General features: G+C 27.9%; 1 protein-coding gene across 1 annotated transcript in view; it reads left to right on the forward strand.

Annotated features, from left to right (window-relative positions):
- The window catches only part of LOC126739474 (ras-related protein Rap-1b), an 85344-nt gene extending 68006 nt beyond the window's left edge, over positions 1–17338 (forward strand). Inside the window, exons 2-6 of the mRNA XM_050445151.1 lie at positions 1710–2010; positions 4338–4594; positions 4817–5072; positions 9850–10064; positions 17095–17338. Of these exons, the coding sequence (XP_050301108.1) occupies positions 4408–4594; positions 4817–5072; positions 9850–10064; positions 17095–17219 (783 nt within the window). The 5' untranslated portion in view covers positions 1710–2010; positions 4338–4407 and the 3' untranslated portion in view covers positions 17220–17338. The remainder of the gene's footprint in view (positions 1–1709; positions 2011–4337; positions 4595–4816; positions 5073–9849; positions 10065–17094) is intronic.
- The last annotated feature ends 9021 nt before the right edge of the window (positions 17339–26359 follow it).

Consider the following 26359-nt stretch of genomic DNA (forward strand, 5'->3'; position numbering starts at 1 on the left):
TATGTACGGATTTATCTAATTCACTGTTTTTACAATTTATTTATATACTGTATATTCTGATTTAATTAATTAATAGTACTGATATTTTATTTCTTTTTTAGAAATAGAGATTTTTTTGAAAGCCAACTCTAAGAAAAAATAAATTATATGGAAAAACAAATGTGACTAAATATTCTTAATTTTAATTTTTTTACTCTTAAATATTTATTGTTTCTTAATATTTATTGTTTTTACCTGTGTAATTTGAAGCTGATTAAGTGATAACAGTTTAAATATCTTAAAAATATTTATTTTAATAAATTATTAAAAAAAAGTTTAGTCCACAAGAATTTGTTTTAATATTTTTTTTTAAATTGTATTTTAGTTTTTTCCCATAAAATATATAGTTTTTATCGGCTTTCAAGATTAATGTTTATGTAAAGTTGTATTTATCAAATATTTGATACTTTAAAACCTTTTGAGAAGGAATAATAAAACATGTATAGTAAGTAACATTTCATTCTTTTTTTTTGCTCTGCTATTTTTTTATTTTAATTCCAAAAGAATCTTGACCTAAATTTATCTTTAGAAAAAGAAAATAAAATTGAATTTTCATAAATTTACAAAAAATAAAAAGAAAGCATGTCAATGGGTATCAATTTAAAAACTTTTAATTCAGCAAATATTTGAGTTGAAAGAATGCAGTTTGAAATAAGTTTTGAAGAGGTTGGTGGAACTAGAAAACCACAATGTCTTGAGAGAGTATCTTGACAAAAATATGGTTGTTCTAGTTTTTCCAACCTCTATGGGAATTATTCCAAACAACTTTTATATTTCACGAAATATTCACATTGACACTTTTCAAATTGATATCCTGTATATAAATAGTTAGACATGTTTTGGATATATTATAAACGAGGAAAAAATATGACTTAAATATGACTTAAATAACCCCAATATATGCAACAGATATGCCTAGCATATATTATAGAAAATAAAAAGATATTCTTGTCATATATTAATATACCATTAAGATATTCTGGGCATATGCATGCAATGTGTTTGTGCTGTTGGGTAGTAGGAAGTGAGTAAAGTTGCCTGCCAAAAAGCAAAAGTGAATGTGAATAAGGTTAAATTAAAAGTATACCTAAAGACAGCAATGCCAATTTATAGCATACACCTTCCATACTCTACTAGTTCTCTCTCATTCTCTCTATTTAGAAAAGGAGCCAATTAGGAATACCTATACTAATTCCAATTTTGTGACGATGTCAGATATTTATTTCCCGTATGTATTGGGAGTTATTATAGTTTTGTTTAGAAATAGTTTTTATGTAACCTTAGTTGATCAGTCCGATCCAGCTTATAAGTGAGTCTATTATTTTTTAATTTCTCAGTTGCCTAGTTTTTACTATACGTAATGTGTTTCTAAAAATTCTTTCAGCCTTATTGTACACTCAAAAGCAATTTTTTATACTACAACGTTAAGGCATTATCCATTAATATTCATACCAAATTGCCTTTTAGATGACTAAGCAAATTATGTCTATTGCTTTCCTGTTATCGTATTATTAGCCCATTTATCCAGGCTTCTTATGGAAAGAAAGTGTGTTCATATATTATATTTTTAAAATGACAAAAATCTGAGTTCTACAACCTCTAATAAATAAAAAACTAACTCTTTTACAAATCGAATTACATGATACTAATATAATTAAATTTTATTTCAGATAGAACACACTTTTAACAGTAAGCCAAGCCAATCTCCAAGTAATATTCGTCCCGTTGACCCTCAACTTAAGCCGCAGGATGGAGTTCAAAACCCAAAGCAAATGAAATTTTCGTGAGACAAAGCAGTTATTTCCGCGCTTAAAATCCTGTGAGCTGACCTTATTTAAACCCGGTAGAGCACGTAAAAGTTTTATAGACCGTGTGCCGTATCAACTTTTAGGCAAAAGTAATATAGGAACGAGATGAATTAGAAAAATATGAATTAAAAGTTTTTTAGTCGACGTGTGTTTGAACTATCAGGTGAGTGATAATGAGTTAAAGTTATCCAGTTATAAAATGTATTAAAACTTTATAGCCGTGAAATTTTACCTAATTGCAAGTTAAAACTGTATACTTAAGACTAACTCCGAAATAGTCAAAATTTTCCACCCCGATTTTTTCTGAGATTTTGTAAAAAAAATAAAAAAACGCTCGCATCCGTTGATTTTTGATTTTAATAAAATAAAATAATCTCCTAATAAACTGGATCGAGTGATCATCAGTTAAAAGGTCTTTTCATGTGGCTTATAATGGCGAGGTTTTATCTGGCTGTTTTCAGATTTTGTGATATCAGTTTGTCAATTTTTTTAAGAATTGTTTTTGTTTTAAAAGACCCTTCAAATAAATTATGAGTTCAAAATTTTTGAAAGACCTGCGAAGAGGATAAAAGACAAACCTTTTTTCAGATGATATTATAAAATGATAAAAGTTTTAAATATTTGTTAATACTGATTTTATTTTATGGGTTTAAAAATAGTGATTTCATATTATCATTTTCATTACAAAATAATAACATACAAAATAGAAAGAAAAATGGCGTATTTCATTTTCTTTTATTGAATAACTAAATAAAACCAGTATCGGATACTTATACTAAAAAAATTAAGTGCTAATAAAAATGTTCTAATATATATATTTAATTTATTTGTAATCAATAAGATGTTGAAAATGATTGAAAGTGGAGATACCGTTCGAAATGCTCACGTATGCTACGTATTGGCACTCGTGCACTAGTCGTTGTTGCAAATCTTCTAAAGAATTGCGCTGTAAATCATAAATTTTGGATTTTAAATGTCCCTACAAAAAAAAGTCAAGGGGTGACAAATCAGGCGATGTAGGAGGTCATTCCATTGAACCTCTCGGTCCAGTCCATCTTTTATGAGAATTTTTCAGCCAAAAAATTGCCTTATAGTAAACCCATAGTGTGAAGGTACTCAGTCTTGCTGAAAAATTGAATTTAAAAAATTATATATAAAAATTAAGTTTGGTCTTTTTCCTTAATGGCAGTAACAAAATCTGGCTCAATAGTAGTTTCCAGTAACTAGAGGTACACATTTCCAGGTAAAAAATATCGCCTAATAATGCGGTTGCCAAAAATTCAAGCCCATACATTTTATTTATCCGGATACTGGACTGTAATCTAGGGTTGAAATCCGACCAATATCTGCAAATATGATTAAAGAAAAAGATTAATTCTAGGTTGCCAATGATTGGTTCACTTATAGTTTCGCAAAACTGTAAACAGTGGCCATTATCATCCTTGTTAAGTTCCTGCACTAGTTTAATTTTATAGGGATGAAACCTATGTTTTTTTTAAAATCCTCTGGACACTTTTACGTAAAACACCTGATATGCCATTAACTTTCCTTGTATTGAGTGTGCACCTGGATGTAATTCATTGGAGGACCATGTAGTTGCTCTACCACAATCGTTATTTCTAAAGAAAATTGAGATTATTTTAAGTCTGTCTTGAAACGTATAAATAATTTTAAATTAATTTTGAATTAAATATTTCGTAAAACGAAAATATGGCAAAACTTCTCTCTCAACAGATTCTCACAGAGTCAATTTAACCGATACCAAAAATAGACTAATATCTAGCAATATTTTCTACAACATAGTAACATTCCAACTTTCCAAAGTACTATTTCAATAATATTTGGTGTAATTTTGTGTATTAAGACTATTAAGCATAAATGTATAATTACCGAGTATATTTAATAAAAATTGACAAATTTGTTTAATATTAGATTTCTTAGAAAAATGCAGAACGGCTTTAATAGGCCTTTTTTTATAAGAAAATCAATCTGTACTTCACTAAATAACAGCAGTACAGATAACAGATTTAAATAATAAGCAATTTAATCTAAGAAATGTATTAATATTTTCTTAAGTTTAAAGTAGCTTTAAAAAGATTTTGACGTGCTGTCATATAAAACAGGATGATAGTAGCAACTTGAAACTTAGCTATTTTTGAAAATGACGTATCACTCGACCCCTGTTCCCATTTAGAATTTTAAGTGTAGCTATCACCCCCATGTAGGGGTTGATGGTAAAGGTTTATAAATACGAGGTTATTTTATTATATTATCCCCTAAAATCAAAAATGGAAAGTTTTCGGTGCGCCACCCTGTATACGCACCTATGTATTTTGTAGACTTCTTGACCATTGTATTTTTTTATGATAAAATATTTTTGGATTTAAAATTCAAAATTGAAAATATGAAAATTTGCTTAGAATTATCCGTGGCGTAAATACTTATTTATTATAACTAAAATTCTTATAATTTTATTTGTAATTTTTCCAGATGCTAAAAGTCGAACAGAACATATCACAAAGTCTTTTATACACAATAGTATAAGAAACAAGCCGTAACAATGAGTGATTATGAACGGATAAGACTGGTGATTCTTGGTGGACAGGGTGTCGGAAAAAGTTGTATCATTAACAGATTTCTGTTTAATAAGTATTGCAATAAGTACCGAAGCACCGTCGAGGACCTCTATAATAAGGAGTATGATCTTGGACATATGACGCTCAAAGTGGATTTATTGGATACTGCTGGTAAATAAATTATATTTATATTTGTTTGTTGAAATTGATGGTTTGAAAAATGTATGTATGATAGGAACCTACAAGGAGTCATTTTATTTATATTCTTTAATTAATAAGTAATCTTGTTAAAAAGTTATAATTCAAACATCAAAAATGCTAACTGTAAAACGGCTTTTAGATAAAGAGTAAAAGAAGCTCCTATTAAACCGTCATATTTATTTATTCTTTTAGGAGACATGCAATTTCCAGCTATGCGACGTTTGTATATAGCGACGGCTCATGCTTTTTTACTCGTCTACTCAGTTACGTCCGCCCCGTCATTTTCAAGCATTAAACAATGCTTTGAGGAAATCAGAGAAAACAGAACCGATTACCAAGATATACCGATCGTAGTAGCCGGAAATAAACTGGATTTGACCGCGTCGCATAAAGAGATCACGATAGAAGACGTCACGGAATGGGTGTATTGTGAATTACCTAAGTTAAGGTAAGATTAGATAGCATTAGTAAGCAAATTAAAAGCAATATTTTTTGACATGATTGAGAATTGTTTTGAAACATGAATTTTTTTACCTACCGATGTAATGTATCATTTTTCGGACTTATACTTGTCTGCGAAAGGTTGTCTGGGAAATCTCAAACCTCGAAATACTATTGACCATAATATGTGAATTGACCCAAATATACCTACAGGGTGTCAAAGTTACAATTTTGTTTTCTATTTTTTCTTATTCGTTAAGAAATATTCTGATTTTGGCATAAAACTCGGGGTAGGAACGTTTTCTACACCCAGAAGAATGGTCCAATTAAAGTTTTCGATTCTTTTGTGACAATTAAATTTTCTGATTACACTAATCTAATCAATTGTATTAAGATGGCGAAAATCATCTAATTGAAAAACACATTATTTTCAACACATAATTTATAAATTGCAATAATCAAATAGTTCAATTGAGTTTAACGATAACGGTTAACGATAATATTCTATTAGGGTCATAAAATAGGGGCGATAAAAGTTGTTTGATTATAACTATACTCTATTTCCTTTTTCGTGAGAGCACAGTGCCTCATTATTTATGCAGAAGTAGCATAAATATAGGGTGAGTCTTCCATTTTTCTACCTGTAACAAAATGATAAATTAGGTTGTTTTTACCAATTTTAAGTGGATAAGTCCTGTATGGTGTCAAATACAATAGGTCGTAAAATTCGGAACAATGATTTCGAGTTCATTTTTATGACAAACGGGTTGCCAGTGTCGTCCCGACTATGGATATTAATTTTAATATTTAAGTTAAATAATTATCTGTTATGAAAAATTTATAAATAATATTGGATTTTATCTATTATTCTATTAGATAAAGATTTTTAGAAAAAGTATGGTTGGTAGGTATAACCTATATTTATTAAATTAACAAGAAACATTTCTTAAAAGCGGAAAAGCCTTATTATAAAACTATGGCAAATAAAATGAAATATAAAAATTTGATTAATACCGCAATTTGATTGTCTTTTAAATTTTACAACAAAAAAATTGTTGAAAAAAATGGCTTTTTAATAATATGACTCCTTTCAATTTAAATTACTTTAACAATTAAAACATTGATATTCAACAATAACAAAGTGTCTTTTTACAGTAACGTTTTTACACTTTTTATATCATATAATATTACTCAACTTTAAATTTTAATATACCAGTAAACCTAATAAACCAGAATTACGCATAAAAATGCGCATATGATAAATATGGAATAAAATATTCAAAAAATCGTCATAGACTGCTAATAAAAAAATTGTTTTTTTAATTTAATAATTTTTTCTGAAGTTATTTCATTCACCCGTCTACTCTATAAAAATTTAATTTTATTATATTTAGTTAAGCCTTTATAAGGAATGGAGTGTAAGGTTTTTAAATTTAATAAACCTTGATAGATCATTTGAATATTTTTTTGTTTCAGTAAGTCTTTAATAAAATAAATTAATGTATTCAAAAAAAAAAATAGGTAATGTAAAGTACTACTAAAGTTAAAAGCTATACTGTATGAAGCAGCTTGTGCAACTATAATAATATTTAACATATTAACAATATTTCTATAGCTTTCAACTATAATTATACAAATCTAGTATTGAAATCAAACAAATAAAATAAAAACAGTTTTTACCAGTTTACTGGGCTCAACTACAACCAAAACAAAAAATCAATAAAAACCCCATTACAACAAAGTGTATTAAGCTACCCCGTTGTTATTTTTGTACCAAAAAAGCCGTTGTTTTCTTTTTTGCTGTGGGGAAGAAGTCGTTATGTCGTAAAACTGGTTTTTTAGGCTTCTAATCTTCCGGAGAAAAGCGTAAACAACGTAAAAATAAAAGGCAGGACAATCAAAATATTTCGTAACCAATTTTATGTTCGAAATTATTGGAACTTAAGGGTGTTTCATTAAAACGTTACGAGGAATAGCGTGATCATTATTTTGCTTTTTACCTCCCATTCAGTATGCTTTAATAACTTAAAAAAAATCATGTTTTATATATATATATAATTTTTATTTACCAATTTATTTTATAACTGCTTTTTTCTGTTCTCAAAGAAAAAAATTTTACCATGGTCCTGCTGCCTAAAAGGAAAATAGATCGCATATCAAATTACATATAAATCTGTGGGTATAATAATAGTTACAATTTAAAATAGTTAAACTAATTTAAAGAAGTTTTAATTATGATCTGGCGCAATATTTTGTATTATACACATTTAAATTATGCCTAAAAAATTAAAATTTATATAAAGGATTGTAAGGTATGCCAAATAAATTATATTACGGTAGAATAAAAAAACTAAGCTAATAATTAATTATTAAGAATATTCTGAATAAACACCTTCCAGTTTTGTGAAAAAAACATTACACCTGTAAACTTTTAGTAACCATTAATTATATAATAATATTAAAGGATATTTAAATAAATTACTTTCAGGGCTTTAAATTTGATATTGCTTGAAACTAAGATGCATAAAAACAAACAAATTTCGTTTAATATTTATTAGACTTTATAATGAAATTAGCCTAATGTGTCTTTCAGAATGATAAAGGTTTGCAAAAATTTTGAACTAGAGAATTTTTCCTATTCATTATAGCTTTATTAAGGTCATGCATTACCTTTTTTTTTTAAATATCCTTTATTCAGTATTTCCTTCAGACAAAAAATAACTATACTTTTTTCAAGTTGAAAATTTCGTGGACCATAGCTATTTAAATTATGCCATATCTAAAATTTACAAATATTAAATTTTATATAAATTAAAGCTTACAACAAAAGTTTGTAAGATATGCCAAATTAATTATGTTACCATATTTAGAAAAATTTGTTAAATATATATGAAATTTTAATACAATTAGGTCAATTCAAAATATCGAAAGTGTAGTACGCCGTATAATTTTTTTATATGACTATGATAATATAGTGATTTTTTTGGTTTCATTAAAGTGATAAAGTGATAATGCTTAAATTGTTTTTACCATGATTAGATATTCAAGACTTTTAGTATAATTTAAAAACAAACCGTTTTTATCAGTAATTACTAAGCTAAATATCGGCCAAAAGAAAGAATCAATAAATCCCCATAACTACAAAGCTACGCTGTTGTTATTGGTACCAAAAAAACATTTTCGCTTTGTCATAAAAGTCGTTGTATCAGAAACCTGCTTGTTAGACTTTTAATCCTTTGCAGAAAAAGCATAAAGAGAGTATGAAAGAGCACGTTCGTTATTTTATTGATATCTCATTTTCAGTGAGCTTTATTAACTTTTGAATTATAAATTTAATAAGAGTTGACCTGGAAAAAGTTATTTTCATTTTAAAATATTTTCCAATAATTAATTTTCTGCTTGACGGAGAAAAAATTGGTACTCTGATTTTATACTACACAAAGCAAAATTGCCACTTCTATTTTTGAAAAAGTAGAAATATATTGGCATTCAGAAAATATAAAAATACCCAGATTTCAATTGAATTACAAATAGTTATATTATTTTCTTTTTAAGAAAGTAATTATTAAAAACCCTTTCGAAGTTCTAATTAATGTAGCTAATTTAAGTTACCTAATTATTTTTTTTATTTAACCCTAAAATATACCTGTATGTAATTGAGTTATACTTTTTTTACACTATGGTGTATAAACTAAGATGATAATGATCTTCTCTTGGTTTGGCATTCTGAAGTTGCTATCAATAACATCATTTAAGCTTAGACATATTCTTTCTGTATTTTTCTGCTATTATGCTATATATTATTTTATGTATCAGTTTTTTATAAAAATCAAATATTGCAATTTTCTGAATAAACCGGGTTTAATTCATAACTTACAATATCCAAAAACTCACACTTAGGGTTGTTCAAATACATTTTTTTTCTAGCAACTCTTACAAAGATCAAACGATATCGAAATTTTATTTCGTCAATTAAATTTTTTTAACGAGTTAAACTTAACTCTTTTTGTTATGATTTGTATATGTCATCCTCTCACACTCGCATTTTATACATTCAAGTAATTGTAGATGTAATGAGGAGGTGAGAGGATGTAAGAGGTGTGAGCGGAATCGATTGAAAAATACTTTGACCAATTTTCATCTCATTTTAATGTGAGACTTTTTTTTCTTGTATTTCTCTAAGAAAAATAATTAATCACGAGAGCGACTAGGCATTAAGGAAAAAACTTGATATTTTTATTGATTACAAGTTGACAATAATATATTTAAAAAAACTCGTCCGTACTTAATCATATGTACATAAAATAGTTATATTCAAGACTTTCATGAAAACCTTTTATAAATTTAAGATTTATACGGCAATACGTAATTGGCGCATGTGGAAAATTTTCATTTACGGGTCCTCTTTTGGTCCTTTTAGGAAGTTAAACATATGGAAACGAAATGCCTAAGTAATTCAATAAACAGTTTTCAGCGCAATCGAGATTCTTTGGCCAAACAGCGGAATTCGGAATTGGTTATTTCTGTTTATGTTACCCAAATTAAAGTCTCAAAGGGTTCTACTTCGAGAAAACATATAAAGCAAAATGTTTGGAAATATAAGCAACACGGCCAATATTGTAATATCCGCAAATGGGTTTACTGGAGCGGAAATAACTTTTTAGAACAAATCGAACCTGAGCTCTGTTTGGTGTGTTGAAACCCGGAAATTATTATTGATTCATTTAATTTATATATGTTCGTTTACTTTATTCAGAGAAATAATTTTTTCGTTTCCTTTTCAGGGTTAAAATACTAGAATGCTCAGCCAAAGACGACATAAATATTAAAGAGATTTTCCGTAATCTTCTAAGCTTATCCAAATTAATTCCTAAAAACGATACGACTGATGTAAGCACTGGATTAAAGAGACGGTCTAGCGCCTATGTGTCTGCTACTAGCAAAGGAAAGAGGAGGGCAGAGAGCCCATTACCTGAAAAAGAAAAACCGTCCGGATCAGGTAAAACTTTAATTATTTTATAACATTAAAATACTTTTTTTCATATGATAAAGACAAATAATTATTTAAGTCTTTGGGTGTGTTATAATTAAACTAAGATAGATTTTAAAGGTTCTACAAAGTTGATAAATTAAATATTATTACGCTCCAAATTAATTTATTAGTTATTAAAGTTTTATTATTTAGAAGTAATTTTGAACGGGTTAGTAATATAGAGTGTTTTATTGGGAAAGGAATATATTTTAAACGCAAATAAAAGCGATAAAAAAATTTAAGAAAAACCATAATTTATAAATATTTTTTTTATTTCACCTATAACTTCTTATAAACGTTTTATTTTCCACATTTGGTAAATGCTAATTGGGCTTTGGTAAGATTTTTAGCGTAAAATGATGACTTATCTTCTGCCGTGTTAAGAATAAGACTCGTATCTGCATCTTTCGGCAATTTTGAGATTTTCTGGTATTTCACATCATATCAAAGTTTTACATCTATTTGTTAGATCAAAATGTCGTAAAACATTCATTACCGGCCAGCAAACTATATTATTTCTTTGTCGTATGTGAAATTATGCTCACTTTGTTAAGCAAAATTGTCCAAACTGCATATTTTTAGTATTTGCAGTTCAAATACGACAAATAAACCTAACATAGCGAAGCACCAAAAGAATGGTTTGGAAAAGCCTAAATGCAAGAACGACTTTCGTGCCATAAGTCAAAATAGGAAGGACACTCTTATAAAACGACTAAGTGGAATTATTCCCACTACCAGAATGAACTTTTGGAATAATTTGCCAGTATCCAAACATCCTGTGAATGAAGATGAATAAATTATTAATCATAATCAAAATTTCAGTTGACATAATATTGCTGTGTATTTATTGGATAAGTTAGAGTGTTCGTTTTAGTTACAAATACAAATAATATATTTTTTAGTTACTAATCTTCATTACTATTTTAGTTGCTGATTGTGAGGCAAATTTGTCGTAACTAACAAAAACATATTTTATACTCTTAATTTCTTGAAAACAAGTTTATATTTAAATTCTACGTCACAAAATTTATACATTAAGGTTAATTCAATTTCAAGGATATTAGTACTTACGATGGCAGAAAGGCAAAATGTTTTTTCTCATTTTCTCAAAATATTCAAATATGGAGATACGACTCTTATGCTTAACAGGGCAGTCTTATACATGTGAAAAAGGTTTTGTCTTAAAAATAGGCTTTGTAATTAAAGTAGCTGTTTTAGATGCCTGTAGTTTCAATTTCACATAACTATCAAATAATTTTATTACCATTGCTAGCCAAATTCTAGCGTTCTTCACAAAGTTAAAATTCATGCTAAGCCTCTCTTTCACTCGAAAGTATGCCGGCATGATTTTTGTGTACTAATTTTGTAGTAGCATTTTTAATTTGTGAAGAATATTAGAAGTTTAATAGTAATAAAATTGTTTCATAGTTGTATGAAATTGACACTAAAGACAAATAAAACTTTTGCGCTCGTATTGCAAAAGTGAAATATAAAAAGAGATTTTCTAACTGATGATCAAAACATGCGTCATTTAGATCGTGGATATGGTTAAAAGCACTCCAGAAATCAGTACCAAAAGAATGAATAATACTTGAGGTATGCTCGTTGAGAGAGGTTGAGAATTAAGACGCTTGTAGAAATTTAGTATCGTTTTTTAGGGTTATTTTGTTAACTTCAAATTTAGTAATATTGGAAGGTGTATTTAGAATTACAGAGCTCACCATAAACTGATTTTTATCAGTCATCTTCACAGAAGATGTTTACATCACAGATTTGATCAATCCTATTATACTTTATTTATTTTTCTATTCATTTTATTATGGAATAAATTCCATAATAAATAAATATAACATATTCGGCAAAACGCTCAGACACTTGTTGTTCAACAAAAAAATTAGTGAGGGTGTATAGGTATATGTGTATGTAACGGTGGTCAATATCAACTATTTTATTTTAAATGCAATTATAGATATTACTTAATTTTTTGACAATATTAAGTGTTTCCAAGATATTAAGTGTTTTCCGATTAATTGCAAAGATTAACACTGAAAAAAACAATTTGGTTATAATTTGGTTTGGGCATAAACTCGCTACAACACACTCAAAAATTAATAAGTATTACTATTTATCTTTTAATTGAACAACAAAAAAAACATTAATGTCAATGTATGTAAATATTCAATATGCTCATCATGACGTTCTGGCAACATCCTAATCCTAAATAGAAATTTCTTCTAACGTTAATCAACATCTCAGGCGTGACCGAACTAATCGCAACCGTTATGAGTCCTTTAAAGTCAGTTAAATTGAATGGTTTAGTTTTGTAGATAAAATTTTTGGCGTAACCGCGTAAAAAAGTCTAATGATGTCAGATCAGGGAGTCACGCTGGCCATTCCATCGGTCGGCGCCTCCCAATCCATCGATTTGGAAATATTAGATTGAGGTACTGCTGGACATTGATTGATGGCGTGTTTTTATCTTGCTAAAACCATATGATCTTGGCTGAAACTTGTGAGTTTGCTAAATCAGGATATAAATTTGCCAATGTTGGCACGACAATATTTGGGGGCAGTGTCAATTAATTATCACCATTTAAATTGTCATCGATGAACAAGGGACCTATGATATGATCTCCAACAATTCTTGCCAAACTTTGACCTTTACAGGGGGTTGAGGATGTTGTTGTCTCATTCAGTGAAAATTTTATTCAGACAATTGGCGGCAATTTTGACGATTAGCATGAAGTGTAAACGTACACTCATCACAAAATAAAGATTTTATTAGATCTCATAAATCCCTTGCCCGATCAAAATCGTTTTTTGTGAGTACCTGAGCTGGTGTCAATTTATAGGGATGAATTTTATTATCTTTCAATGTTCGAATAATCTATAAATCGATAACATTGAATATTGGCGCTGCTTATCGACCAGATGTGTGTGGATTTTCCTCAAACTCAAGCTTTTGGTATTATCATTTATTGCATTCGTAGCTGCTTTTTTGACTTACATGTCCAAGCTCGCGAAACTGTGTTTCTTTTTTGTAATCGTCCCTTGAGATATAGGAAGATAATTGGGAATTTTTTTATGGAATGAACAAACTTGCATTTGTGTCCATGTATTATCTCCATAATCAATCATCTGTAGAATTATTATTTTGTACGTTTCTGTTAAATAAACCATTCATTCTTCTGATAAGCGGATTTTTTTAAGAACGCATTTTTTAATATTATAAAAAATTTGATTTGAAGTCGTATGAAAACATAGATGGCTTTTAACAGGAAGAACCTCTATTTTTGAGTCCTACAACCAAACATGAAGTACTAAATATAATTAATTTCAAAAAATACGAAATCCGTGGGACATGATAACATTTCTTGTTATTTGCTAAAAAAGTTATCTAAATGCATAGCTAAACCAGTGTGTACACTAGTTAACTTATCTTTTATCGCCTAATTTCAGCAAGGTATTTGAATACTGTTTTTGAATTATTATGAAAAATCGGAATGGATTTTAAACCAATAGGTTCACTAACTGTGCAATTTATGATTTCTACTGCAATAATATTTTTGACTCTCTTAAAAATAGTAAGTGTCCTATTAAGGTGTTTTGTGACCTCAGTAGGGACTGCGACTGTTTATTACACGACCGTCTGATGTATAAATTATATGTATGTATATGACATCAGAGTGTGGCTGGTGAGTGGGCAGATAATGAAGGTAAATGTTTTCTCAGGAAACAAGTGTGGGCGGTGGGATGCCACAAGGTACTATTTTAGGTGTAGTATTTTTTTTTCTTTAACATCAACGATCTGAATTCATGCTTAAACAATGGTGCGCGGGCAACTTTGTATGAAGACGATATGTCACTGATCATATCTGATAAAAGTACTGGAAGTGGATTGTATGGGCAACCTTACTCAGCTTGGCTCTTGGTTTGCTAGTAACAGCCTTTATTTCAATGTGACAAAAGCAAATGATTTTCAATTTTATAATGCGCAAAACCAAATAGACCTAAAACAGAATAAATTTCTAAATGAAGAATAAAGAAGGAAGGAAAATGAAATTCTAAATGAAGTAGAATTTTTGAGAGCAAGAGGCAGCTGCTCAGAAACTCTGATATTCAGAACTCAGACTTGAAGTTGTACAGTACCTTTTCGTAAACTAAAAGTAGTAAAGAAATAACCGGCTGTCTTTGGCCTGGAGATCTATAATATGCTTCTAGTTTAGATTAGATCTCTGCAAAGCAAGAACCACTTAAACGGCTCCAGTCAGTTAAAAGTCCAGTTAAATGGCTTCTGGTTGAGGCATTTTTATTGAAGTTTGTGTTGCTTGCATGCAAAATCCTTTAAAGAATTAATCATAATTCTTTTAGAGCTTTAAATCATAAATAGTTTTGATAAGACTAAAAATTTGGATATTTTAAATGTTCAAATATTGGTAAAATTTTATAACTGCGTCAGTTTGATGCTGTAAAATTTATAGTGACCATCAATACAGCTTATTGTATAATATCTTGTTTTCTTTGTGCTGTATTATATTATAAATTATATATAGGTGTGAATGTACTATTGGGTGTTGGACTTTTTGGAGAACTTTTTTGGACAACAATTTTAAAATTGCTTTTCAGGTCCCTTTTCTATAAGGACTGTATTCTGTATAATAATTATGAATCACTACATCTATGTACTGAATATTTACTGATACAAATAAAAGTTACTATTAATAATGTATTTGTAGTAGTAGATTTATTGGTGAAATAAAGAAATATTTTATCTTAAAGCAGTTAATGAAATTCAAATAATTATAATGAGAATTATTTCTGACAGACAATAATTTCTAATTTTAAACCAAAATGAAGAACACAATTCAATTAATTTTTTTAAATCTCTTATTAGTAATAAGATATGGTAAAATGGTTAATTTTTACTTTTCCATGATTAAAACTTAAATGGGAATTAAGTATTGAGGCTGTTGAAGTGTGTGCCTATAATATAATTACTTGCTCTTCCTTATCTTAAACAACTTATGCAAATTATAATGGTCAATTTACTAAGCTCAAGTTGTGACTTACATATATGTAAAAGGAATATAAGAATTTTGTATTCTTTGTAGCTTAACTTTATACTGAACATTCAAGGATCATTGCTTCATACTTCATACCTGCGTAAGAATAGTGGGAAGAACCCGATTTCATGTGCCTTTTTATAGAGATTTTTAAGTGATATATCGTTTTAAGTTGCACATCTTATCTAGCTTTATCGGGACCAAAAGACATCACCTATTATTTGGATGGATTAATTTTTCACCTATTAATGTGAGAACATGTGTGAACATGTTCAGAAGAATTAGAAGGCATACTTTACATCGATTTTATTTAAATATGGCAAATTTAACAAGTAATTTTTTGCTTAACAAACTGTTAATTAAGACGGTTTTTTTTTTCGACTCATTTCTGTCTCTCTTATTGTTTTCTGAGCCGATTTTTCAAAGTAAATATTTATAATTTACTGGACTTTAATATAAAATTTACTATGTTTCATAACAAAATTATGCATAACTAAAAAGGACATGATGCAAACATTTTTACTAAGTAAATGTTAAATTATGTTTTTCTCAATAATCGAGAAATATAAGTTTGAGATTTAAATTAAGTACAGTTTCTACTTTATCTAGGAACTTTCTCTTAAATGATGGATTTTATATAGAGACCTATTTTGGAGCTTGATTTTTCGATTACGTTTCTGAATTTGTCCTTGATGACGCAGGGTTGGATTGGATGTATATGAAAACATTTAATAAGATTATTGATCCCTGAAAAAACTAGGACTAGACCAAACAAGACCAACAAATAAGCTTGATGGTATTGTTTTAGTCCAATCAAAAAAATTAATTGAAATAAATAAATGTGTTTTTTAAATTTTCACATTTGTAGTTACAGCCATTTAAATAATATGTAAATGAGATTCAGTGATCTCATTTACATATGTTTACCTTTATTTTATTTCTATCGCCTCTCAGCTCTGTCCTATTTTCAGAACATTCCGATTTTTAAAGGGTTTAGTTTAGGATATTGATTTTAAAATGATGTCCTTAGTAACCATTAATAATAAATTTTTAAAGTGGTTAATAACGTGCACATTTTTAATCACTTGCAGACCGATTAGTCTAATTTATTGTCGAATTATTTGCTTGAAATAGCCCTTATAGGAAAAAATCTAATGGGGTTACATCCGGTGAACTTGGTGGCCATTTAATTGATCCTCCTTATCAATTCTATCTGTTAGGAAAAGTTGCATTAAGAAATTGTCGAATGACGATAACAAAGTGAGAGGGTGCCCGTCGCGTTGAAACCATATCTCGTTACTAGGTATGTCAGCCTTAGTTGCTACTTGAGACACCCATGAACCAAATTTTTTATTGCAAAGGACGCATTGAATCAAATGGACAATAAATTAAATATTAGTAGCAATAAATCCAGAATCTATTCGAAATTTTTATATATTTTTGCAGTTAATCGGAAAACACTTAAAAATTTTGGGAACAGTTGAAAATTGGTGTAGAACATTGTGCACTAAATATATGGAGAATATTCTGAAAAATTCAAAATTAAGGTAATATACAGAATGTCGCATTATTATAATATAGCTCTATTTTTTTTGGTTAAAAACATAGTTTTAAAAATTTATTTATTATGGAATTTATTTCACCTGACTGATACACACTGTATAACAAAAAATGATGAGCTACTAGTAAAAAAAAATGTGAATAGCATTGAGTTTAAATAAATTATTTCAATTTAGCTCTATTCCAATTTTCCGCTTATAAAAAATATTATGATAACCTTCATAAAAAAAGTTATTGAAAGAATGAATCCCACATGACGTTCCACATAAAACCGGACTAAATTTAAATCCGCTAAACACGATTCTCGTTTCGTAACGCTTTCCTAAAACCTTTATCACGCTCGTCTATCAAATTTTCCCCTTTTTTATTTTCAGGAACCGGGATGTCTGAGGGAAATCACCTGGCTAAGCCCCGATCCAGGTCGCTAATACGTCGCGCCAGCAGGAAGACTAAGCAACAAATCAGGGACGCACAGGTGGACGAGTGTAATGTATCCTAAATATGATAACAAGGGTCCAAAATTAGGGTAAAGGGCCGAGGTTTTTTTCATTTGGCCCTAATAGACACTTTTATGTCGTTTCGCTTTTTTTTACAAATATGATTTCATAAATATTTCGTTTCTTTTGTAAGATTTTTAGAATTTATATATTGAAAATATATAAGTAATTGTTTAAGTAATTTTCAGTTTGCAAAAATTCTTGAGAGAAAATTATTGTATGGAAATATTTGAAATTTAATTTAAAAGAAAAATTATATTTTATTTTGCTTCATAAAGCTTCGTAAATATTTAAAATAAGTATTATATCAGCCTAAGAAAGATTGCTTTTATGATAATAAATCTTTTACAAAGGAACACACGAACAAGATTATTTGAATTTTTATGAAATTCATCTTGATGTCAAGTTTAAAATTCCGTAATAAAAAATTAATAATTTTATTTACTAAAAATAAGCATAAAAATATATTTGATAGCTTGTAATGTGTTTAATGTCTTCAGCCTTTTTATTATAAATATTAGTAACATAAAAAAATTATTTTCTATTTAATAATATTATATATTTATTATTAAATAATGTTTTTAATTTATAGAGTAAACCGATTGAATATCGGTAAATTCTATAAATTAACTATAAACTTGAAAAATAACTGTTGATTTTGATATAATGTTAAACATTAATTATTTGATTTTTACTGGAATTAAAACTTGTAAAAGGTGGTCCATAATCCTGTTATTTTACTGAAACCAATATTAAGCAAATATAATTTAGTATTAAATAATGCTTCAACTACTGGATACTAACTGTTTTAAATTTTTTTACTAGAGTCTAATAATTAAAGAACACTAATTTTTTGACGACATTTTTTCTACTTCGACTGAGGTATCATCAGCTCAGGTTGACTACTCAATTTGTTATTTATAAACCAAAATAAAAAGAAGTTAAGGCCGAGGATAACTTCAGTTCATTTTGTCACTATCATAATTACAAATAATCCATAATTGTCGCTTTTAAGCATATAACACCAACAACTTTTGATAATTAACTTTAGATCTATATTGTTAGTACGTTATGGTGCCAGGTGCATAGTTATTTCATAAAAATAGTACCCCATGCACTAATTACTTTTGTCAGATTTGGCTTGAGTTAGAAGACGAATGGTCCCTAATTATTGTACTTAATTTTTTTTAATAAAAATTAAATTGAAAACTTATATATTGCTCTTATTTTTGTAAAATTTAGATGTTCTAGCAACTACTCTTTTAATATACTGTAACAATATAATATAATATACTAATTTACTCTGTTAAATTATATTACTTTAAAATTGATTTTTTAAAGTCCCTTAGTCTAATTCAAAAGTTTTTGTATCTAGCTTAAAATGTTTTTTTTTGAGAATATGACTTAATTTATAGGGTCAGAAATATATCATAGTAATAAAATATATTTTAATCAGTAGACTTTTTTACCCAGTTAAACAAGTAATATATTAACATTCAACATAAAAATGACAAGTAATATTTCAATAATTTTAGGGGGGAGGTGGCACTAACCGTATAATTTTAAATGTAGTGATCTGTCATTGGAAAGGTCTTTTAATTCACTTTACATGTCGGTTTTAGGTTAGTACATTTTAAGTAATTTTATTGCAGCACGTTCTGCAATTCTTCAGGCGTAATTTAGAGGTATAATATAATTAAGCTTTTAAATTTTCATAAATTTTATACAAACTAATTTTATTAGTAAAGTGGGCGAATCAGCACAAATTTTAGTGAATATCAAAAATTCTAAAAATTAAACTTTCGCAAAATTGAGACTCGCGACCTTTGAATATATGCATACGCTCCGATGCACTGCTTGGTTTGCTAAGGCCACCATTTTATATCGATTTCGATATTCCTGATGTTTTTTGTTTGTACAGATGATAGAGTTTAAAATATGCTTTAGCATTTAGAAAACACTTGATTCTAAGATTTGCAATTGATGTCTATACTAAATTTACTAAGAATAGTCATTAAAAATGCATTTTTTTTATTTAAATATTACTAGTACACATATTATCCAATGAGAAATGCACAACAGACAAGCGCATTGAAAAATAATAAAAAATTTGCTCATATCATAAAGCAATCTTACTTAGGTTTTATTTCCAATTTAAAGTAGGTAAGGTCTATTAATAATATGCAAAATATAGAAAATAAAAAAATATATTAACGTTAGAATGAATCAAGAAGTATATAGTAGTTAGAATATGGGATTCATCTATAAGTCACGTATAAAAGATAATTGCAATTAATTTTTTCTTTAGTTCGAAAAAATACAGGGAGTTTAAGATAAAAAGTGGGGTGTTTGGCTTTTTTAGCCTACATATAGTTGATGTTTTTTAATAATGACTTATTATATCATTTTTAATATATGTAGTTGGTAAGTATACCAAAAGTAAATTTGTATGCAGAATGCCGGGGGTTAGTAAATATGAAATAAAAAAAAATCAGCATAATTATTATACATATTATATTATAGTTAGAGGACACTTTAAACCGTCATAAAAGAATTAAATTAAAATTTTTAAATTGTACTGGGTATTTTATTTAGGAGGAAAAACGGTATAAGTGTCAATACAACTAGTCAATCGATATGTCTTAACTAGGAGAATTTAAAAATCGTAATTGCATAAAAAACATAAAAATTACGCCTTAAAAGATTTAATACCTCGATTGACTATCTTAAATTTTTTGGAAAGTAAGGGAAAAGATAAAAATATGCCGATTTATTACTCTATATATCTTTTAATATAATTATTAAGTTATTTAGAATAATTAGTTGTTAATCATATCGTTCAAGATTTCAGATAATGATCAAGATTTCAAGACGTCTTTCTATATTTAAATAAATCACGTATTACTAAACAGATCTTATCTGATAGCAAAATGATAAATCCCATGGCATTTTACCTAAAAATTATGCCACCACAGTCGTAAGACCACAGGGGAAAAATGGTGAGGGTCATGTACATAAATTCAGGAAAAAAAAGGGTTTGTAAAAAAAAAGTTTATTTAGTTGCATTGTAATTTATGAAAGTAAAGTTGAGCTTCTACGCTACAAAAACGTGTTCTTCTAAGTCCTGTAAGTTTTAGTACATCTCAGCATAAATGGGAATTTTATTTCAAAATTCAGATTGTCCTCAAGAAGTATTGTATAGGAGACTCTGGAGATTATTTCTATGTTAAAAATATGATTCCAGTCTACAACATTTTTGGTGAAAGACAATTTTTTTACTAAATTTCGCTTAGGAACTTCTTGATAACTATTTGAGTGATTGAAGTGAAGGTTCTATTTAAAGAACAAGCATTGCCAAAACGCTACATTTTCAGAATTTTTCAATTTGTATCTCCTTATTTTCCCATTTTTTATAGCTTTGTGTTTATTCTTTATTGAATTACAATGATCGAGATAAAGCTTTTATTGTAAGCGTCGTAATTATTTATCATTCTCAACTATCCTTTTTTTACTACCAATTCCCCGACTAGACGGCTTTAATTACTTTAAAATAGCTTGAATTAAAGCAGGCATTGCGTTCCGAATGTAATTGTTCCAACCACCGAAATAATAAATCCATAAATGTTTTGAAGTTGATGAAGCCCACATTCCGATCACATTTTATGTAGCTTTATCTTCTAATTGTAACAACCATTTTTACACACTAAAGTCGGAACCTACCTTATGGATAATTTTTATTTTGTCCACAACATGACTCATAAAAAATCAAAGCTCTTAGGCTCCTACATTTAATTAAATAAAGATGTAATGATAAATAATAGATGCTACTTCATCTGACTGGGTCATCTATCACTTACTGGGTAAAATGATAAATATTGCTTGAAGTAAACGTCATTAGTACTTATATTTGGAAGCGATGAGTTTTTTGAGATCAATATGACGGTGTTTTTAAGCTCTTTGATATTCAGATCATTTTATCTGGCAAAATGCTTTTTTAAAATACTTTATAGCAAGTGCAAATAAATTTGAAAGATCTGCTTTTTTTGACTTATATTCATTACAATAACGAGGGTAACCGACACTTATATTTGTTTACAAAGTTGAAATGATATGGTTCATGTGAAATTGATCTCGTTGGATGTTTCTTAAACTTTCAGCTTAACTCTAATGAAGGAATCGAATATCAGCATAGACTGTATTGGTTGTTTCTTAATCTAGCTTCTTTGATCAATTGAAATATCGGTCTCGATAATATTCACTAATACGTAATAAAAGCATTGCTTTGTAGCAAATATAGATTTTTTTTTAATTATTATCACGTACCGCACAAACCTTAAAATAAATTAAGTATTGCAAGGTAAGTAACAATAACGTAAAATGATTTATCTTATATTTATAGAAAAAGGAACGAGACTACAATTTCATCGTTAGCTTTTCTTTGAAAAGGTTTTATTACTGGTTCCTGTACCCATACTGCATACATAACATAAGTACTGCTCTTGAGCTCTTAAACAGTAATAACTTCAAAACATTTGAACTAGTTTCATCTCTTTGAAATTTGAGTTTTTTCTTAAAATCACAAACACGTTCTAATCTGGTCTTTTTCCAAATACAGGTAGCACTCGACCATCTTAATCATTCCTTGAGAATTAGTGTAGCCAACAAAACTAGAAAAAAATAATTTGAGGCAACCTGCTCTGAAACTGAATAAGTAGAAGTATCAGCGTTTGATTGATGACCTGGTTATCTCAAATTTACATTTCTTGGACCCTTATCCTTTTCTGTTTCCCTGTGGTTCACTAATAAAAACTAAAATTCAAATATTTAAGGACTGGAAAACAGGTATGTGCAAGATATTCAAGCAGTTTTTTAATGTAAGCAAATACACCAAAGCCAAATGGGCCATAAACATTATATTTGGTTAATGTATTATTTGAATTTATCTTTAATATAACTAAACCCTTTGCACAAAAAAAATTGCGTGCAAACAAATGCTATTTTCTAACTATCTTTCCCCAAGCACCAATTTTACTATTATAGATCTCTCTATATCAAATAGTTTAAGTAACTATGTAGCTATGTTTAACAGTTAAGTCGTTATGTTTAGGCGATAACTGTCTAATGCTCTAGGAATTGCCAAACGAGTGTAATGTATATAAAGCATGTAAGAAAATTTGTAGTTTTTAATTATATAACCATTGAACTATTTTACCGAATTTGGATTATTAAACAATATATATCGAGTGAATATAATAAAAAGTTAAAACTAATGTTGCATATGTTTTTACTAATGCAAGATTTTAAATTAAAAGATAAAATTTGTAATATATAAAGTTTAACAAATTCTACGATTTAACATATTTCTAATGTATTAAACTAAATGTTTTCTTATCCATACTGACTCACATTGTGTGATTTTTCTATTATAACAGCAAAAATCAGAATAACAATTTCATTGGTGTTCGACTGTTGTCAATTGTTTCAGATAAACTGAGCAATTGTTAGATACTTTTGGGAAATCAAGCTCGAATGTCGGTACAATCGAGTTTGTGGAAATGTGTTGCTTCAAATGATGAGTAGGGTGAAAATTGAATTACTGTTTTCTTTTTACTTTCTTGTTTTATCCGTTCTGAGATTATAACACAAGAATACGTATTGGTTTTAAATTATCGATGATTCAATCAGTTTCTGCTGAGTATATTATACCTAAAGCGAAATATCTCAGAAATGTATTCTATGTACATTTTTATATAAACATCTTTAATACCACTTAATTATTCGCGAATTATAATAGGTATTTAATAAGTTTAAATAATATTATAGTGAGTATGACTATAGTATTTAGTTAAGTTATGCTTGTATAATCAATAGACTCCATTGATTTTAAAAAAACTGCTGCTTTATTAAGTTGAAAACCTCGAAGAATATTGATTATTGCTGTCAATTAAAGCAACATTAATTTTTATTATAGTATGATTTTTATTGATGGACACTACAATTATTGTAGAAAGGGAGTTGTATATACCAACCAATCTTTATGAAATCATATAATTCCTAATTTTCTGGACTTCTCATTTATCAATATCTTAATTTTTTTCTAAAATATAATACATAGAAATTGATATTTAAAAGATTGTATATAATAGAAAAATCGTGAAAATGTCCAGTTTATGAAGGTATCAAAGGATTAAAATACTTAGTTAGATACTTTTACGTACCAAAGGCTAAGAAAAAATGTTCTTAAGGATATTCTTAGCAAAAACAGGTCAAATTATTTATTATTTCTACGACTTTTTTGAACTTTTTTAGCATGCTGATTCTAGAGATATTTAATCCCTTTTTTTCTTTAGCATTGTAAGTTTAGCTATTACGAGATTATTAAATGACTTTATTATTATTATTATTAGATTTTTTAATTAGTTTTGTAACAAATTATGATACTTAAACGTAGTAAAACTAGTTATCATATCCATTTAAGTTATGCCTTTTTATTCCTAACAATAGATTATTGATCTTATGGCAACCAATTTCATGAAATTATATGGAGTCGTCAATTATCAAGGCTACTGCTACTTTTCAATGTTACATTAAAAATAGTTCTTGTTTTTTACTACAGTTGTTTATTTAGAAATCTTAAATTTTGTATTAATCTATTATAAAAAGTCGATGATAGCAACATCAATAAGGATAAAGATTTCTCTTTTAGTGTATTCTGAATTAAAAGATATTGAAATTATTTTAAGAAATAAATTTAATCAATGATTACACTTAGTATAAATCATCCAGAACGTATTAAATTTTTTACATTTTCTTATATATTACCTGAAAAACTGATATATAAGAGAATCTACCCAATTGACAAAATTTCGTGTTCAACTAGAATATATTTTACTTTGAGATAATAAAGTCTTTAGAAAAAGCTTGTTTTCTGAAAGACATGTTAGGCAGAAAGGCAAATAAATTCCTATTTCTATAAATTCTCAAAATTTATATCTGTAATAAAATCTAAAGTTTAAAATTACCGAAACTGGCTATAGTATTCATTTATGCCTATATATTTTTTATTTCTTGGGTTCCGAATTATCGATTAAACTATATAAAAAATTATTGCATGAACATAAATAAGCACAAGAATTGATATCCTTTTGACATATTTTTACAATTTATTTTTAAATGGCCAAATTGAAAATTAATAGTTTTCTTGAATGACTATATTTAGATTGGCAGCGTCTAATACTTTCAAGGATATTAAAAGTGTAAAATTTAAAAAATGGATTTTGTGCTTTAAAATTTTAATATGCTATTTTTGAATAAGATGATTTTAATTGCAATATTTATTTTTTAATTCTTATTAGTTTTTATTTTGTTTAAGATTTATATAACTTATAATTTTTTTAATAATTGTTTTTAGACAAACGAGATTTCTATAGAGTCATATAATTCCCATTCAGCAATATTGAAAATTATCATACATTCTTATCGATCAATAGGTTCAATATTTGTAATTTTTCCTTATATAATATCTGCTGTTATATAGGTGCTTAATATACACGCCTGGTCAACGAAGGTCTTGCAAGAGGAAATCAGTGTATTAACTTGCAATAACAAGTCTGTGTCCCAAGCTAAAAAGAGATCGATAACGTTTCTGTCTATTAAATACAGTCTGGCGTAAAAATGGTCGAGCATACCGCATTTCCTCTTTAAGAAATAAGCGCAAGTAAAAAATCGAAGAATCCGTGAAGCATTGTCCTTCTCTCTTTAACCGTATGCTCCATTCACTTTTTGCCGGGCGTGTATAGGTTAATGATTAGAAAATAAATATCAAGGTTTTAAACAAAAAGAATTTTTTTTAGACTTTTAGATATTAAAGGCTTAAAAAAAAAATTTTTAAATTAATATTTTTGAATTTATTTGTGTTCTATAGCAGAAAATCGACAGCGGTAGCGCCAATAAGAAAAACTATTTCTTATTTAGTAGATTTTAAATTGGGTTCTTTAAATCGTTTTAAAATTTTACGTTTATATTATAATGTTGAACAAAAAGCCAACAATTGTCTTTATAGTTTGCTTAAAATTTGCCTTTTATGAATCTCTATTCTGCTTTATAAATCCTAAAAGTGGTTCTATCAAAAGATTCGGTTGGTAGAGTCTCAGACTTTCGGAGATATTAAAAGTTTTAAAATTTTACTTTTTCTGAGTTAATTAAAAACTACGCATCGTATTCATTTAAATTATGCCTGTATATTCTTTTAGGTTCCACAAAATTTAATTGATTTTTTTCATAGATTGTTGGCAGTAAATAAATTGCGGTATTCGATTAATCAAGAGCGTCATAATTGGTAAAAAATCGAACAAGATTAAGGTGCTGCAAAATTTTAACTTTTTCTTTTTAAAAAAGAAATCGACTCTAAATAAAATTTAAACTATTCTTAATAAGTAAGCTTAAATCCTTATATACTTCTATCGATCAAATTTGGTTATTTCCAACTTTCTTTACATATAATATAGGTGCCCTTATATACAGGAAATAATTGGAAAATCGCCGTAATGTCGAGTTTTAAAGTTAAATTTAATTTAAACTGTCCACATGGCAGCTCAAGCCGTCCAAATATTCCTTGTGGTATTGAGAACTTTATAAATTTAATACCACTACTACTAAATTTAATAACAGTGTATAACGTTCGTCCCTTTTTAAAGGAAATAGGGCGTGAATATTTCCCTTTTCGTCTGAATATTCATTATCCATAAAGGGGTTGCTAAAAGTTTTTGTAAAGGACGCTCCAAACTTATTATATTGTCTATTAAGGTGAAATATAATTTTATTTTGGTTACATGAAGTACCCACATTATTTTAAAGTACTAAAGATATTACCTACTGATTTTATTTTTATGTTTAGTTGCATTATACATTTTAAAATATTTTGTTTTTCTTAAATTCATTATTTGTTCACATTATGCTATTTTTTTAGAGAAGTCTTGTGTCTTTCATTTATTTATTGCCAGATGACATTTACTAATTTTTTCAAGTTCTGCTATATATTTCTTATTAATTTTGCTAATTTATATTTTTAAATTTATAGCTGTGTCAGCTTAAAATATTGTTTTTATTTAAATAGGAAGTCTTCTACTGGTCCGTACTACTG

Source organism: Anthonomus grandis, chromosome 8, assembly GCF_022605725.1.
Source record: "Anthonomus grandis grandis chromosome 8, icAntGran1.3, whole genome shotgun sequence".
In the NCBI taxonomy this organism is placed as follows: domain Eukaryota; kingdom Metazoa; phylum Arthropoda; class Insecta; order Coleoptera; family Curculionidae; genus Anthonomus; species Anthonomus grandis.